The sequence below is a fragment of the Mesoplodon bidens genome (assembly GCF_964165515.1).
Source record: "Mesoplodon bidens genome assembly, chromosome: 5".
NCBI lineage: Eukaryota > Metazoa > Chordata > Mammalia > Artiodactyla > Ziphiidae > Mesoplodon > Mesoplodon bidens.
This window is the reverse complement of record NC_138161.1, coordinates 105,300,722-105,319,262: the sequence shown is the minus strand read 5'-3', so window position 1 is coordinate 105,319,262 and position 18,541 is coordinate 105,300,722. Positions and strand designations below refer to the sequence as shown.

Genomic DNA, 18,541 nt, shown 5'->3' with positions numbered 1-18,541 from the left:
TGTTTTGGGGGTCCCTCTTTAAGGTCATCTAGATACAAGCCAGACTCTGCATAATAGAAAGCCTTTTGAAAAGAGGCAGTTGTGGATTAGACTGTACAGTCATGAAGTCGGGTGGTTTTATCATTATTCTCAAGAGAACTTGCTCTGCACAAGCATGAATGGACTATTCTCTTAATGGAAAAGACTGCCTCTATCTTCATTGTAAAAATCAGAGTCGGGGCAAAATGTAAGAAGGGTTTTCTTTCTGGGATATTAGCCACTTGTGTTTCCTCAGCTCATGCTTGTATGAGATAGAACCCAGAGCTAAAAGGAGCATGAAAACTCCTGCACTTCAGGATCCTCGCCTGTTTGCAAGTGAGAAGAATGGGAACAAAGAAAGGGGAACAAAAAAAAAAGAGGCAAAATCCTTCTTCAAGTTCTTTAGCTTTCATCCTTCTCCTATTTTACCAGTCCCTTCAGTATTAGGATTTATAATGTCCAGGTGATAGACTAATTTGTAACTGGGTAGAATAGGTTCCTGATCAATAGATGTAAGAGAATGTTGTTTTTATTTCCCCTTTAGTAAAAGTGGCTTGAAAATATTAACAAGGAAAAAGAGCATTGTGGTTTCACTTCTCTGCGTGAACTCCCCACGTACATGGCAGTTCCTTTTTCTCAACCGGTCCTTAACATAACTGGGATCTGAACTTCCCACCCTGACTCCAGGACGCTTCAGGCCATCTAAAGTCCAAAAAGAGACCCCCAAGTTGTTAAATAAGAAAGTAATCTACTCATCTGGGCATGGGTGGGATGAGATGGCCTATGTCACTTTCAGGAGATGTAGAAGAAGAATACACAGAAGGAAAGAGTGCTATACATTTAGAATCTACTAGTAATTAGTCTAGTGATCACTGGTTAGGAAGCCTTGGTGAGTCACTTACTTTCTTTGTGAAAAGGACTTCTGATCATGAATGAGGATAATAATGATATCTCTCTAAGAATGTATGGTGAGGTGAGATGCCCTGTGTAACCGTGTTTCTCACTTTGAAGTCTGGACATTGAGCAGATGAGAGGGACCCACTTCTTGACTCTTGTTTTTCAGATCACTATGTGCAGGTGCTGGTTTGTCAGCATGAATGCGTGAGGGAACTTGCCACCCGCCCTGGCCGCCTCTCACCAATCGAGAACTTTCTTCCCCTACATTATGACTACCTACAGTTTGCCTACTATCGAGGTAAAGCGTGGATTATCTGTGAAAAACTTTGGGGGGAAGGGGTGTGGCTCATCACAACAGACATCGAATTTTTGTGGGTTAGTCCTCTGCCTTCCTCAGTTGTAATCAAGCTACGGGGGTGTATGCATTTTCTCTCTCACCTCACATCACTACAGCTCAGAACAAGAGCAGAAGGTGAAACCACAAGTGGGCAAATGTTGTGACAATGCCCTGAAAGTTATACTAGATTGATATTTTATGTGATTTTTAAATTTAATTTTTCGATTTAATTTGAAAAGATAATATACTCACAGGTTTAAAGACTAAATATTTAAAAACCTCTCTCTCTTTCTTTTCCCCACAACCCAATTTCATGCCCTAAAATCCACAGTTTCTCATTTACCCTTCCAAAATTTTATACAGAAACAACACACACACACACACACAGTGTCTCTGAATTATTTTACCTCTTACACATAGAAGATAGCACATTATTTACACTCTTCCTCACATTGTTTTCTTCACTTAATGATACATATCAGATTGTTTTTAGTATGTTGGACCTATGAAATTCCCTTTTGCTTGGTCAAAAATGGTCAAATTTTGGCAGTTTTATATGGTTCAATCTAGTTGTTTCAGTACATAAAGATCCTCCTCATTAATTTTTCTTTATATCTAGATATCACCATACTATAATTTATTTAATGTGTCTCCTTACTGATGAGCATTGTGTTGCTTATAATATTTTACTATTACAATCAGTGATCAAATGAATAATATTTCCTGTATGTCATTTACATTTGCATGTAAATATCTATAGGATAAATTTCTGGAAGTACAGTTGCTGCATCAAATGGTTTATTTGTTTGTAATTTTGACAGATGTTGCCGATTTTTTTCTCCACACGGAGTACACTTTTCATTGCACAGCAATAGAATATATTATCAAATTTTAAATATTCCCAAATCATTACGTGAAAATTGATATCTCAATAAAGTTGTTTTTTTTTTCTTTTGCGGTACGCGGGCCTCTCACTGCTGTGGCCTCTCCCGTTGCGGAGCACAGGCTCCGGACGCACAGGCTCAGCGGCCATGGCTCACACGCCCAGCCGCTCCGCGGCATGTGGGATCTTCCCAGACCAGGCCACGAACCCGTGTCCCCTGCATCGGCAGGTGGACTCTCAACCACTGCGCCACCAGGGAAGCCCCTCAATAAAGTTTTAATTTCCATTTATCTCATTGAGAAAGAAAGAGTGAGCATCTTAGGTTTAAAAGCAATTAATAGAATTTGGATTGCTGAAATTGGTCTTAGATATCATGTTTTCAAATTCAGTACAAAAATCAGAATTAACTTCAAAAATTCTACTCTGTATTAAATAATGTAAGTTGCCAGCAAATATCTTCAGGTGGAGCTTTTGATAATTTGTTGAAGACATCTAGCAGCATAGCAGACCGAAGTTAGTACCTTTGGAATACCTGAAATCCTGTCCTTCCTTTCATCTACAACTATTTCTGCTGCTTCTACTCAACCTCATGGCATCATCCCTCTTTTCTTTAATTTTTATTTTATATTGTAGTACAGTTGATTGACAATGTTGTGTTAGTTTCAGGTGTAAAGCAAAGTGGTTCAGTTATACATATACATATATCCATTCTTTTTCAGGTTCTTTCCCCATATTGGTTATTACAGAGTATTGAGTAGGGTTCCCTGTGCTATACAGTAGGTAGCATCTTCCCTCTTACTGATCATTTCATGCTGACTCTCATGGACATGTTGACATATCTTTTAAAAATTTTGTAGACCAACCTAGGCTGACTCTAATGCCCCAACTCCTGGGTTTTTCAGTTGGCGAATATGTGAAAGCCTTGGAGTGTGCCAAGGCCTATCTTCTACTCCATCCAGATGACGAGGATGTCAGAGACAACGTGGATTACTATGAGAGTCTGTTGGATGACAGCACTGACCCAGCATCTATCCAGGCCAGAGAGGTAAGACCCATGTTCTGAGAAGAAACTCATTATTCTGCTCAGTGCTCTGGGGAGAGCTGGTAAAAATATAAGACTTCTCTTAAAGATAGCTAACAATTTAGTAAAAGTTCTAGGACTCAGTTCTTTGCAACTTTAATTAGTATTGCTAAAAGCGTGTTTTTCACCTATGTGCTAGCTTGCGAAAATCTACAGAGATAGAGACATTTTTTGCAGCTGTGAATATTTTTTAGCTCATTTGTTACTGTCTAAAGAAAATTATTTCCACTTGAACATTAATCATACCTTTTAACTGTTATTTAAGTATACATTTTCTTTTTTTTTTTTTTCTGTAGGATTTGGCGATGTTTGTGAAGCATCATAAACTGGAATCAGAACTAATAAAATCAGCTGCAGAGGGTCTGGGATTTTCATACACTGAGCCGGTAAGAACAAAGAGGAGAGAGGAAAAGGTCTTTAAAGGAACTATTCGGCGCACTTCTTATTTATGATTGTATTGTCCAGCCCCTTTTGTTGAAGATTATAATCCCCTGCCTTTTGTAAACAAACACTGGAGGGAGGGTGTGTTTACCCTGTATATGTGATGAACTGTAAAAGACTTTAACAGATTTCCATGTCACTGAGAGCTAAAGTCAAAAGCAAATATACTTGAATAGGAAAGAAATGTTTTGAATATGATATGTTTGCCTCAGGATTGTTTTATTTCCTAATATCTGTATGCAATATTTTGTATTTTCTTTAAACATTTCTCTTAAACATTTTAAACAATAAAAAGACTTCAAAAGAACAGAATCAGTCACAATCGTACTACCTATCATGCTGACTACTTTTTTCCACGTGTCTCTGTTGCCTTCTTTTTTCTTATTTTTTTGGGTTGCGTTGGATCTTGCTCTGTGCAGGCTTTCTGGCTTTCTCTAGTTGTGGCGAGCGGGGGCTATTCTTCTTTGCGGTGCGTGTGCTTCTCATTGAGGTGGCTTCTCTTGTTGTGGAACATGGACTCTAGGTACGCAGGCTTCAGTAGTTACAGCACACAGGCTCAGTTGTTGCGACACACGAGCCCTAGACCATGTGGGTTTCAGTAGCTGCAGAGCATGAGCTCAGTAGTTGTGGCATGTGGGCTCTGTAGTTGTGACTCATGGGCTCTCGAGTGCAGGATCAGTAGGTGTGGCACACAGGCTTAGGTGCTCTCCAGCATGTGGGATCTTCCTGGCCCAAGAATCGAACCCATGTCCCCTGCACTGGCAGGTGGATTCTTTTTTTAAAATTTTTTAAACATCTTTATTGGCATATAATTGCTTTACACTGGTGTGTTAGTTTCTGCTGTATAACAAAGTGAATCAGTTATACATATACATATATCCCCATATCTCCTCCCTCTGTGTCTCCCTCCCACCCTCCCCATCCAAACCCTCTAGGTGGACACAAAGCACCAAGTTGATCTCCCTGTTCTATGTGGCTGCTTCCCACTAGCTATCCATTTTACATTTGGTAGTGTATATATGTCCATGCCACTCTCTCACATCGTCCCAGCTTACTCTTCCCCCTCCTCGTGTCCTCAAATCCACTCTCTACATCTGTGTCTTTATTCCTCCCCTGCCCCTAGGTTCTTCAGAACCAATTTTTTTCTTTTTTAGATTCGATATATATGTGTTAGCATACAGTATTTGTTTTTCTCTTTCTGACTTACTTCACACTGTATGACAGACAGACTCTAAGTCCATCCACCTCACTAGAAATAACTCAGTTTTGTTTCCTTTTATGGCTGAGTAATATTCCACTGTATATTTGTGCCACATCTTCTTTATCCATTCATCTGTCAATGGACACTTATGTTGCTTCCATGTCCTGGCTATTGTAAATAGTGCTGCAATGGGCTTCGCTGGTGGCGCAGTGGTTGAGAGTCTGCCTTCCGATGCAGGGGACACGGGTTCGTGTCCCGGTCTGGGAGGATCCCACATGCCGTGGAGTGGCTGGGCCCGTGAGCCATGGCTGCTGAGCCTGCACATCCGGAGACTGGTGCTCCGCAACGGGAGAGGCAAAAACAGTGAGAGACCTGCATGCCGCAAAAAAAAATAAATAAATAAATAAATAAATAAAAGTGCTGCAATGAACATTGTGGTACATGTCTCTTTTTGAATTATGGTTTTCTCAGGGTATATGCCCAGTAATGGGATTGCTAGGTCATATGATAGTTCTATTTTTAGTTTTTTAAGGAGCCTCCATACTGTTCCCCATAGTGGCTCTATCAATTTAATTCAAACCAACAGGGCAAGAGGGTTCCCTTTTCTCCACACTCTGTCCAGCATTTATTGCTTGTAGACTTTTTGATGATGGCCATTCTGACTGGTGTGAGGTGATACCTCATTGGAGTTTTGATTTGCATTTCTCTAATGATTAGTGATGTTTAGCATCCTTTCATGTGTTTGTTGGCCATCTGTACATCTTCTTTGGAGAAATGTCTATTTAGGTCTTCTGCCCATTTTTTGATTGGGTTGTTTGTTTTTATGATATTGAGCTGCTTGAGCTGCTTGTATATTTTGGAGATTAATCATTTGTCAGTTGCTTCGTTTGCAAATATTTTCTCCCATTCTGAGGGTTGTGTTTTCATCTTGTTTATGGCTTCCTTTGCTGTGCAAAAGCTTTTAAGTTTCATTAGGTCCCAGTTATTTATTTTTGTTTTTATTTCCATTTCTCTAGGAGGTGTGTCAAAAAGGATCTTGCTGTGATTGATATCATAGAGTGTTCTGCCTGTGTTTTCCTCTAAGAGTTTGATAGTGTCTGGCCTTACATTTAGGTCTTTAATCCATTTTGAGTTTATTTTTGTGTATGGTGTTAGGAAGAGTTCTAATTTCATTCTTTTCCATGTAGCTGTCCAGTTTTCCCAGTACCACTTATTGAAGAGGCTGTCTTTTCTCCATTGTATATTTTTGCCTCCTTTATCAAAGATAAGGTGACCATATGTGTGTGGGTTTATCTCTGGGCTTTCTATCCTGTTCCATTCATCTATATTTCTGTTTTTGTGCCAGTACCATATTGTCTTGATTACTCTAGCTTTGTAGTATATATAGTCTGAAGTCAGGAAGCCTGATTCCTCCAGCTCCATTTTTCTTTCTCAAGTTTGCTTTGGTTATTCGGGGTCTTTTGTGTTTCATACAAATTGTGAATTTTTTTGTTCTAGTTCTGTGAAAAATGCCAGTGGTAGTTTGATAGGGATTTCATTGAATCTGTAGATTGCTTTGGGTAGTATAGTCATTTTCACAATGTTGATTCTTCCAATCCAAGAACATGGTATATGTCTCCATCTGTTTGCATCATCTTTAGTTTCTTTCATCAGTGTCTTATAGTTTTCTGCATACAGGTCTTTCATCTCTTAAGGTAGGTTTATTCCTAGGTATTTTATTCTTTTTGTTTCAATGGTAAGTCAGGTGTTTCCTTAATTTCTCTTTCAGGTTTTTCATCATTAGTGTAGAGGAATGCAAGAGATTTCTGTGCCTTAATTTTGTATCCTGCTACTTTACCAAATTCATTGTTTAGCTCTAGTAGTTTTCTGGTAGCATCTTTAGGATTCTCTATGTATAGTATCATGTCAACTGCAAACAGTGACTGTTTTACTTCTTCTTTTCCAATTTGGATTTCTTTTATTTCTTTTTCTTCTCTGATTGCTGTGGCTGAAACTTCCAAAACTATGTTGAATAATAGTGGTGAGAGTGGGCAACCTTGTTTTGTTCCTGATCTTAGTGGAAATGGTTTCATTTTTCACCATTGAGAGCAATGTTGGCTGTGGGTTTGTCATATACTGCCTTTATTATGTTGAGGTAAATTCCCTCTATGCCTAGTTTCTGGAGGGTTTTTATCATAAATGGGTGTTGAATTTTGTCAAAAGCTTTTTCTGCATCTATTGAGATTATCATATAGTTTTTATCTTTCAATTTGTTAATATGGTGTATCACATTGATTGATTTATGTATATTGAAGAATCCTTGCATTTCTGGGATAAACCCCACTTGATCATGGTGTATGATCCTTTTAATGTGCTGTTGGATTCTGTTTGCTAGTATTTTGTTGAGGATTTTTGCATCTATGTTCATCAGTGATATTGGTCTGTAGTTTTCTTTTTTTGTGACATCTTTGTCTGGTTTTGGTATCAGGGTGATGGTGGCCTCATAGAATGAAGAGTATTCCTCCCTCTGCTATGTTTTGGAAGAGTTTGAGAAGGATAGGTGTTAGCTCTTCGCTACATGTTTGTTAGAATTTGCCTGTGAAGCCATTTGGTCCAGGGCTTTTGTTTGTTGGAAGATTTTTAATCACAGTTTCAATTTCAGTGCTTGTGATTGGTCTGTTTATATTATCTATTTCTTCCTGGTTCAGTCTCAGAACATTGTGCTTTTCTAAGAATATGTACATTTCTTCCAGGTTGTCCATTTTATTGGTATATAGTTGCTTGTAGTAATCTCTCATGAGCCTTTGTATTTCTACAGTGTCAGTTGTTACTTCTCCTTTTTCATTTCTAATTCTGTTGATTTGAGTCTTCTCCCTTTTTTTCTTGATGAGTCTGGCTAATGGTTTATCAATTTTGTTTATCTTCTCAAAGAGTCAGCTTTTAGTTGGCAGGTGGATTCTTAACCAGTGTGTCACCAGGGAAGTCCCCCATGTTGTCTTTTAAACGTTCTTCATATGAAGACATCCCTTTTGTAGAAGTAGTACCTCTCTATATATAGATTTCTATTTTTATTTATTGATTTTTATTTGGGATAGCATAAGCAATTTCTATATCTTTACAGCTTTCAAAATTACTTTTAGCTACATCTATAGTTGACGTACAATAAATAAGTTAATCCTTTTCCTGCTGTTGAACATTTGTTTTACTTATTTTTGTTTTCTTGTGCCCAGATGAATGCATTAAGCATTTTTCTTTCTACTGAACTATATCCATAGGATAAATTCCCAGAAGTGGGTTAACTCTGCCATCAAAGTATATGAGAAGGTTTAAAATTTTTGAAATATTTTTTCTAGGAGAGTTTTCTGGTACCTTCATTATTCCTAATGGTTCATAAAGGTTTATGGTTTTACCATCAACGTCTCAACAATGAGAAGCAACATCTTGAACTCATTCATATGCCTAATATATTATGTACAAAATGGTGCACCACTGTTGTTTTAATTTGTATTCCTTTGATTACTAGCAAAAATCAACTTTTCACAAATTATTATTAAGTATTTGTCCTCTCATTTGGTTTACCTGGACAAGTATTTTATTCATTTATCTGTTCATTGCTATATAAGTTCTTTATATACTGTACATGTTAATAGTTAATATAAAAAGCACTGATTATAATATATCCTACTTATAACACATTTTTCGTCTCTTTGTTAGTTATGTTTTTATTGACACTTTTTAAATTAGGATAATTTTAATGTACATTTCTAGTGTAATATTTCTAATATGTTTATATCCGGTATTACTATTTTTGAAAGTTATGTTATCCCAAATAACCCTAGGGAAAAAAATCATTTACTTTATGGTCTTATACAGATGATTAACCAGACTGGACTTTTTGTTTATTTGTTTTATTTATAAAAGTGAAAGGAGTTATACTTAATTATCTTCTAAGTGTCTTCTTGTTACCAAATTCTAAATCACTTTCTTAGACAAAAGGATGGATGCCCAGGCTAATTCCATGCTATTTTTTAAATCCAGTTTGTCTTAGCCAAAATTGCACCAACCTTAGCCTTCTTTTTTATTAAAATTTTAAAATAAATACCATATTATAGCTTTATATAATATGCAAGTTTTCTAATATTTTAGGTCTTTTGAGTGTTTTATCTTACTTCTGTACATGGAATTTTAGTGACAAAACTACTGAGTTTTTTTTTTTTTTAATTTAAAACAGAATTATTGGATTCAATATGGAGGACGACAGGATGAGAATCAGTAAGTTCTCCATTTAGAATGTTTATTTGTAATGAGAAGAAATACTTAGAATCATATTTATTATAAAGAACTTGGGCTCTATGAAATAGGCAAAAGGATATAATTAGAAGAGCTCTGAAATGGGAATTAGGAGTTCTTCATTCTGGTCCCAGCTCTTCCTCTTATTTCCAAGGCACCTTAAATAATTTATCTTCCTCTCTGGGTCTCATGCTTTTCCTCACATCAAGGGGTTGAATCAGGTGATCTCTAATGGCTAAATGTTCTGTGACTCTAAATCAGAGAAAGTTGGATGCTGTTTTTGATTTTTTAATAGGAAAAAAACAATTAAATTATCTTTTTCATGCTAAATTTTCTTACTGCATTTATTTGAAAGCATCAAGCTCAGAAAGTTTCACAGCAAGCTAAAATATTAAGTGTCATGAACTCAATCAGAATTGAAGAAAACTCAATTTTTTAAGTGATAGATGTCAAAAGTCAGTTTACATGTTCTGAGCATTTCAAGGAGTCATAGAATCTTGGAGTTACACGTTTGAGGTTGTCAACTGAAAAAAAATGCACTCTAAAACTGAGAGTTATGTTTTATTCAGTGGATTTTCTGAAGACTTCAAGCCCAGGAGACAGCCTCTCAAATGGCTCTGAGGGACTGCTCCCAAGAGTTAAGGGAGGAGCCAGGATGTATAGGAGTTTTGTAACAAAAAGCAGACAGTCAGAATAGCAAAATATTACTGTTAATTAAAGAAAACCAGACATCCCTAGTTAATTTAGGGTTTACACTTTTCTATGTATGGGAAGATTTCAAGAGCCTGGGCTCATTGAAATCATTCCTTTGATATGCACCTCAGCTCTCTGGGGCCAGTGTCCTGTGTTTTCCCATTCTGAGTCCCCTCAGGGTGCACCGTTGTGGGGAGGTTGCAGTGCCTGACTCCTTGATGGTGGGTATCCTTTTTCCATCCTCAGTTCCTTCAGGGCTCACCATCAGGGGAGGCTGTAGTGGCTGATGGCTTGATGGTCGCAACGTCCTTCATTTACTGATATGGCAGGTGACATTCTTAGTCCACAAGATTTTGAGGTCCAGGTTATTAACAAAATCAGAAACTGAGGCCCTGACAAGGCAAAGGACTCAGTATCTCACCATGAAGGACTGGCAGATCCAGACCTTCTTATTCAAAATCTTGTGGTCTTTCACTGAGCTTCAAGGGCTCAACCCCTGGGTGACCTCAAATTATTTCAAGAGATCCAAGAATGTATATGCATATTTGGATTTGCTCAGTTTGTATATATTGAAAGGGTATCATGTTTATTGTGTGTGTTCACAAGGTTTGACACAAACTCATGTCTTCTATCTTGGAATAGTTGAGAATCACTACACTCGGACATGATTTATTTCAATTCAACCATCTTTCAGTGATGCGCTTTATTCAACACTTATAATACAACACTCTGAGCATTGTAAACATGCACGTGATCATTGTTTCATGCTCTGTTGGTACTCAAAGTCTAATCTCAAGGGGTTTACATTATGGATACAATGAACTGTAATAAAGGTTGCTAAGAAGATTTAGAGAAGTGAAATAGAGCACACTCATTGGGAAAATAGAGAAGAGCTTCATGGAGGCAATGGCATCTAATTTGATCTTGAAAGAAGTGGACTTGTGAACCACAAAAATATACAATATGAAGTCATAGACTACCTGAGTAACGTATCCTTTGCCTTTGAACATTTTTATTCAATGGGATATTGCTATTTCAACTTTTTTTTTTTTTGAATGGGCAGGGTTCCTTCAGGAGTGAATGTGGAGGGGACAGCAGTTCATGGATTATCAACGCGGAAAAAGTCATCACCCAAGATAGAACGAGACCTAAGAGAGGGTAAGTATTATTGCACTTTTACTCTTAGAAGGAGGGGAAGGGGAGGCTGGGACTTGGCCAGTTCTTACCCATATCAGGGTAGAACCCATTTTCACTAAAAAATAAAGAATAGGACTAAACTACTCCAGTTCATAAAATTCTGAAAGCAAGTCTCAAAAATAAGAATGTCTCAGCTGTGTATATCACTGCTTTTGGTTTTCAACAAAAGTGCTACCAAATTCACTCACAGGAGTCCTGTGAGCTAGGCAGGGACTGTATGATCATTGCCATCCTCAGCTGAGTACCCGAGGCTTGGAGAGGTTACCTGGCTTACTTCTCTCACATTGGAGGGGAGTGTTAGAGAGCATGGAATAGACTGTGTATCGGGGAAACTTGAAGAGACAGGTAACACGGGATATTAGTTAACTTAAGATCCTTGAGGCACATATCTGATCAGGGCTTAGAGAAATCAGTAGAATTTAGATTAGATTGACAGAAGTGTGGAGGGAGCCATTCAAGTGGATGAAACAAAGGACACAAAAGGCTCAGAGATGGAGACAGCAGGATATTAGATGCCTGTTTACATAACCTCAAAATGACTGGAGTCATAGGTGGAGTGTTGCCAACGTAGGTTTTATATAGAGCCAAACATTCTTGTAATCATAACTTATTAGCAAGTGTAGTACTAACAACAGTAGTAATCCTTAACAATTATTATTACTTCTATATGTTTTACAATTTTCCCAGCAAATTTATCCACAGTTCATTTTAATACTGGCAGCGTCTCCTGTGAGAAAAGTGTCCCCCACTTCACAGGTAAGAAAACTGAGGCTCACAGAGATTTAGTGACCTATCCAAAGTCTCAGAGCTTGTAATAGGTTAAGCAGGTTTTTGAATCCAAATCCTTTTTTCTGTTCTTCACCTGATGATGGAACATAGCAGTGTCTAGATATCTGAAATGTATCCCCTATTGATTAAATAATTGCAAGATAAGAAGAGGTTTTTAAAAAACCTTCATTGAGAATAAATACAGTCCCCCTTTCCCCAACAAGAGAGATGTCAGCACATTCCTCTAGCTGATTTGAAAACTTCTGGCTCTCTGCAGCTCTCACATTTCCCAGCCCTTTCCTTCCTCAGCTTCCAAGTCAGTTTGAGGCAGTAAACAGGATAATATGCTCATCTAATCTGACCTGGACCTCAGTTTGTAGTCACAAAGCCCAAGCTATTTTACAAGTGCCAGAGAGCTTCATGGTCAGCCAGAGTTCAAGTTGCTTTTTAAGCTGAGAAATCACCCAGGAAGTACATGCCAGTAAGCCGGCACTTTGCTGTAAACGTTTGGGAAGCTCCAGGACAGTTGCCAAATTTCAAAGCATTTTTTTCCTGGCTACCAGGGGATCTGATGTCCAGCAAATGACTAAGAAGGCTAATGGGAAGAGTAGAACAGAAAACTACACAGGATGGAGAAAGGTCATGATTGACTGGGTTGCCAAATTCTATCATTTCTGCCATCGAATGGGCTAATGAATCATAGGATGTTCCCTGGGAACCTACTGGAAAGCCTTCTGTGCAGTCACTAGAGATCAAAATATGGTCTAAATTAAGAACAGTGGTAGACAGAGGCAAAGTTCCCAATTTGAAAACACTTTCAACATCTTAGTCTGGCTGAAAGCAGATGTCAGGGAGGCAAGAAAGGATGCGTGCTTCCAGATTAGAATATATTTCAGCTTTTCTCATCTTCCACAAAGAGATTTCCATCTACTCTGTTACCTAACAATATTTAGTAGTATTCATACTGGATGTCTCCTGAGCATTAAGATGGGAGTGACTCAGGGCTACTGCACCCCAGAGCGACTCCAGTCCTTGGAAAATGCATGTCATCTTATTAAAAACATCTGTCACTTATCCATTCCTCTTTCAACCACCAGTTTTCCAAAAGCCCTGCTCAGTAATAATCCCAGAGTCAGCAGGGGTAGAGTAGAAATAACTTTGAACTTGGAGTCAGGAAGCCTATCTTAGTCTGATGTTCTCCAGAGTGATGGGTAACTAGAGACTCACTCTCTCTGATCCTTATGGTCCTTTACCTGTAACAGAAGGATAGCAACTCTTTGGAGAGGATGAATATGAAAGTCTTTTGTAAACTGTAAAGGGCAGTGCTCATATAAGGGCTTGTTAGCACACTCCCGTCGTAACTTATATGACCTTGTCATATTTATGGTAAAATATATCTTCTTGCCATGAGCCATAGGCAGTGAACACAAAAGAGCATTTTCCTGTAAGATTCCTCTTTATTGCAAATGGAGAGTCAGAGCCAGGCACATACTTTATGAATGAGGGAAGAATTAAGTTGTTTAACTAAATCTCCTTAGGCTGTGGTTAAGAGTTGGCTGAAGCTGTCAAATCAGATCCCAGGAGCCACAACTTATTGGACTACATTTTTATTTTTATTTTAATGTTTTTCTCTGTCTGTTGTGCTACTAGTCATTTATAGGCTGGTAGACTTGCATTTTTGAATGACAGGATTTATTTTTCCTTTTATATTTTTGTTTTCCTTTTGGTTAGTGGGTAGGTAGTTGCCTGTTTTTTGTTAAATGGATATGTGGGAAACCTCTGTATGAAGCTCTGGGTTTAGTTGTGGTTGTGCGAACTACATGAAAGGCAGATGTCTAGTACAGATTCTGCCCAAACCTGTTAGAATTTAGGTATTTTAGACTCTGTGTTGCTCTCTGTCCCTTCACCTGATCTTTGTATATTGCTTATGCCATGGTTGGGGGAATTGTCAATATCCCAGTAGCTCTCTTTTAAATATAATCCATTATGCCATATGCTTATTAAGATATCTCATTCAAACTTAACACAATATACCAGGCATATTTTAACAATTCAAAAATGATCATCATAATAATGGAAAATACTTATACAGAGCTTAAGCATGGTAGACATTTTTCTGAATGTTTTAAAATAACTTTTGAAGACATGTTTTGAAAATAAACTAATATATTTAAAGTGATACACTCTCAATATAGAAAATGAGAAAAACATGGCAAAGTACAAACCAACCTAGTCCACTAAACCCTTGATCTGTCTTCCATTTCTATTCAAATTTTATACTAGAAAATTCTTTCCAGTGAACGTACAAGTATCTTGTCTTTCTTGTTGAAGGAACATCTCCCTCTACGTTTCTGAATGGAAATGGAATATGCCATTCACTTTTGAATATTTGAGGGAGAGTCTCAATGTGGCTATGGATCTTAACTATATAGATTAGAGCAACCTTTCCCAAACAAACTGTGTTTTTTGTTAAGAGGTCCATTCCATGCTGTGAAAAAATTTAGCACAAAGGTAGCAGCTTACAATAACATACGCTTACTATCTCACAGTTTCTGTGGGTCAGGACTATGGGGGTAGCTTAGCTGGGTCCATTGCTTCAGGGTCTGTCACAAGGTTCCATCAAGTGTTGATCAGGGCTGACGTCTCTTCTAAAGCTGGGAAACTATCTTCTTCCAAGCTCAGATGACAGAATTCAGTTCCTGAAGGCTATTGGACTGTGGTTCTCAGTTTCTGGTTGACTATTGGCTGGAGGATGCCCTCAATTCCTTGCCGTGTGAGCCCGTCCAGTACAGCCACTTGTTTCATCAGACTATAAGCTGAGAAAGCAACAGACTGAGTCAACCAGCAAAATAGGAGTTGCAATGTTATGTAACCAATCAAAGACGTGATATTCCATCACCTTTGCCATATTCTATTAGTTACAGGCAAGCACCAGGCGCCACCCACACTTGAGGGGAGCAAAGTACACAAACCTATGAGTACCAGGAGGTTGTGACCATTAGGGACCAACCTAGAGTCTCTCTGCCATAGGAAGGAAGGAGGGAGGAAGGAGGGAGGGAGGGAGGGTGGAAGGGTAGGAGGGAGGGAGGGAGGGAAGGAGGAAAGAAGGGGAAGAGGGGAAGGAAGGAATGAGGGAAGGAGAGAGGAAGCATGGAGGGAGGAAGGGAGGGAGGAAAGAGGGAAGGAAGAAATGGTGGGTATTGTGTTTATTTAAGGGTGAGAACTGCTGCATATTATATTGATATTTAGGATATTCATAATGTCTGTTCACATATTAAAAGTTCCAAGAAGTCCTCTTAAATTTTGTTTACTCCAGTACTTCCCAAACATATTTGATCAATAAACTCTTTTTTCATTAAAAACTTTTCTGTAGAACACAGTTTGAAAAACATTGAATTGTAGGAGATATATAGATATAGATATAGATGGATATAGATAGAGACATTTATGTATGTATTTTCTGTTCATCCAAAAGATTGATACTAAAACTGGAAGCTTGTGGATATATTCCTGGAATCCAAGAAATTCTGTATTTATAAATTTTGATGGCCATTTAAAAAATTAAGAGGAAAAAAAATTAAGAAGGGCAACTAGTGGGTCATCTGAATAACCACTTATAGCTAAGGACTGCCATGAGATTTCATACCTCAGTGGGTATGGATGCAGTTACCATCACATTGGCATGGGTTAATAACACTTCAGTGGTCAAAGACTAATAAGAATTGAAATAGGACAAACTTATGAATAATGTATTAAGACCAGATGAAGGCCAAAATTCATCATGGTCCACTAAGATTTCACAGTAGTTTCAACAGAGAAAACTTGTAGTAGAATGAGTCATTACTCACCAAGAGCACTCTGAGGAATGCTGGCTCAGAAGAACCAGGGCCAGATCACTCATTAGAAAATTCATGTGGAACACTGCTTTTTAGTTTCCACAAAATAACATTAACCATTTTATTAATATTGTTAATTTGAATTTACCTGGTTTTATGGTCTTGCTTTTATTTAATCTTGTAAATTGGTTTGGGTATGACAGTTGTATGAAGCTATAAAAATAAATACTGTACTTACAGTTTTTTGATTGCAAACATGGAAGTAAAACTGCAGTACAAATAATTTGTCAGCACTGAAGCTTCTTAGGGAACTTTTGCTTTAACACATAACAATACACTACTCAAGATTGAGAAACAGTCTCCCATTATTTTAATATTCCATTAATCATGGGCTGTAGTAACTCTTTTATCCCAACTGGGCTAATAACATTCAGTGCTGTTCCCTAGTTTGACTAATCTGTTTTAAAGCCAAAGAGTAGACATCCACTTCAGTTGTCTCCTTCTCCTTCAATGATGTGTTTTAGACCAGTGTGCTGGTGACCATTGCCCAACTGAGGAGGATGGGAGGAGCCCTCCTCACCCCCATGCCCTCCATGGTGAGCTGCTCTTGTTGACAGGCATAAGGTCCTTTAGGAGGAATATTATAAAGAGGAGAAAAACAAGTTTTGCTTTTCTATTCAGTTTTCTGGTTCAAGGTGTTTGTACTTTGCTACATTGGAAGATTTCCTCACCATCAGAGGCTTTGTCCTTCAGTCCTATTCTCTATGAGGAAAGAACCATGTCAGGTCTAGATTTTGTAATTTCGCCACCTAAAACATAGCCCCAAAGCATAATGCTTTGAAGAGCCAATATGGAGCTAATTTTATAAAGTTGTAAGTTCTGTCCAGTGAGGGAGCAGATGCCTACAGGAAACTCTCCTGTGGGGGAGATTATATATATATATATATATATATATATATCGATATAATTTGCCCAGAGAGCAGAGAAAAAGAGCTATTCCAAAAGTCAGACCATCCAGAGTCAGTAGGTGGTGGAAAGAAGACTGGGAAGGAGTCAGGTGACTTGGTTATGACTGTCCTGATGGGCATTTATTCCCGAGTTACTTGGTGAAGGTTTTGCTCTGGATGCTGCTGGAACTGAGGACACAAACATGCCGTCAAATAATTTTTTTCTCTTTCTTTCTTTCTTTTTTTTTTTTTTTTCAATTGTTTGGTTGTCCTGCTATCTCTTTAAAAAGTCTTTACCTAACGTGATGTCATGTCATCCGGTAATTGAATGAGATGTTGTGGCAGAGGTAGGAACCCAGGGCTGTGGAGAAGGGAGGGGCCCACTGCTGAGAAAATTCTGGAAAGTCTTCACTGAGAAGAATCCTATGAGATGCCCAGTCTGTTTTGCAGGAGCATCCCTGGAATCAAGTGAAAAAAAATAGTTTATCAATCCCCAAATCCTATACAAATGTAATACATTAATTACAACATCATGGGGAAACCTGGTAGCCAGACATCTGCCTTTTTCTTGAATCCATATTGCATTTCTCAGGCTTCCAGATTTGTAATTTGTCTTTGCACTCCTAAATATTCGTGAGGAAACTGACTCCTGAACTGCACATTTGAAAGCTGTTGGGTGTTCTGTGCTTCCCACCTTGGGGACAGAGGTAACAAGGACAACCATGTGTTTTGTCCCCGCAGGTGGCCCTCTGCTCTATGAGAACATCACGTTCGTCTACAACTCCAAGCAGCTGAACGGGACTCAGCGCGTCCTCCTGGATAACGTCCTGTCGGAAGAACAGTGCCGGGAGCTACACAGCGTGGCTAGTGTGAGGACCGGGACCCCCACTGCACTGGTCTGGCCTGAGCATGGAAGAGCTTTGGTCCTGGACTTACTTGGAGCCAGGAAACCAGGCCTGAAACGTTACTTTCTTTAGGACAAGGACATTGATTGTGGAGGCACTTTCATAGCCTTTGGGTTGGGGTGATTGTAGTTTTGTCCAGCTCTGGACATAGCTCTTGGGTCTGGAAGAGCTAGAGGCTTAATTCCTAGGACAACTGTATCCAGCATGTGCCCTGCCTATCATATAAAGTCGCTGGAAAAGTCTCTTTATTTTTATCAATAATTAATCAATATATTAATTATTTATGTTCTACCTATTTCTACAGAAAATGGTGGCACCATTTTATAATGAAAATGCGGGGTGAAAGTTAAATAAAGATCCCTCTTTTGGTTGGAAGAATTAATGATACTGAATCCTAGAATAAAATGGAGATGGTTCTGAGTATTGACTTTGGTTCTCAGCTTTCTGGCAGTCAAGGCAGAAAGGGAGATGTGATGAATTCATAATCCTCATTAATAAAGCACCTTGTATTTTGCTTCTAGGGAATCATGCTTGTTGGTGATGGATACAGAGGAAAAACTTCACCCCATACACCCAATGAAAAGTTTGAAGGTGCAACTGTCCTGAAAGCACTCAAAGTAAAACTTAACTTCTTTTGGATTTGAATTCCTAATTGTCAACCCAGGATCTTCTGGGAATGGCAGATACAGGGAAGAGAAGGGTTTAAGATATAGACCTAACAGGTCATTGAAGGGAGCAAGTATGAAATGGCACCTTCATTGTTTTTAATCACTCCATCATTCCTCCATTTGGTTATCAATTGATCAAACTCTATTTCCTAGATTTGCATCTGACAAATAATACACAACCCCCTTGTCCTCAAGAAGCTCAAGATCCAATGGTGAAAACGTACTCAAAAAATTATCAGTCTGTACTGTGAGAGGTGTTTTTTTTTTTAATTTTATTTAATTTTATTTTATTTGCGGTATGCGGGGCTCTCACTGCTGTGGTCTCTCCAGTTGCGGAGCACAGGCTCCGGACGTGCAGGCTCAGCGGCCATGGCTCACAGGCCCAGCCGCTCTGCGGCAT

General features: G+C 38.5%; 1 protein-coding gene across 1 annotated transcript in view; it reads left to right on the top strand.

Moving 5' to 3' along the window:
• P3H2 (prolyl 3-hydroxylase 2) overlaps positions 1–18,541 on the top strand; it is a 156,332-nt gene that overhangs the window by 124,176 nt on the left and 13,615 nt on the right. Inside the window, exons 4-10 of the mRNA XM_081235664.1 lie at positions 1,082–1,213; positions 3,038–3,180; positions 3,513–3,602; positions 9,069–9,109; positions 10,884–10,978; positions 17,310–17,437; positions 17,995–18,090. Of these exons, the coding sequence (XP_081091790.1) occupies positions 1,082–1,213; positions 3,038–3,180; positions 3,513–3,602; positions 9,069–9,109; positions 10,884–10,978; positions 17,310–17,437; positions 17,995–18,090 (725 nt within the window). The remainder of the gene's footprint in view (positions 1–1,081; positions 1,214–3,037; positions 3,181–3,512; positions 3,603–9,068; positions 9,110–10,883; positions 10,979–17,309; positions 17,438–17,994; positions 18,091–18,541) is intronic.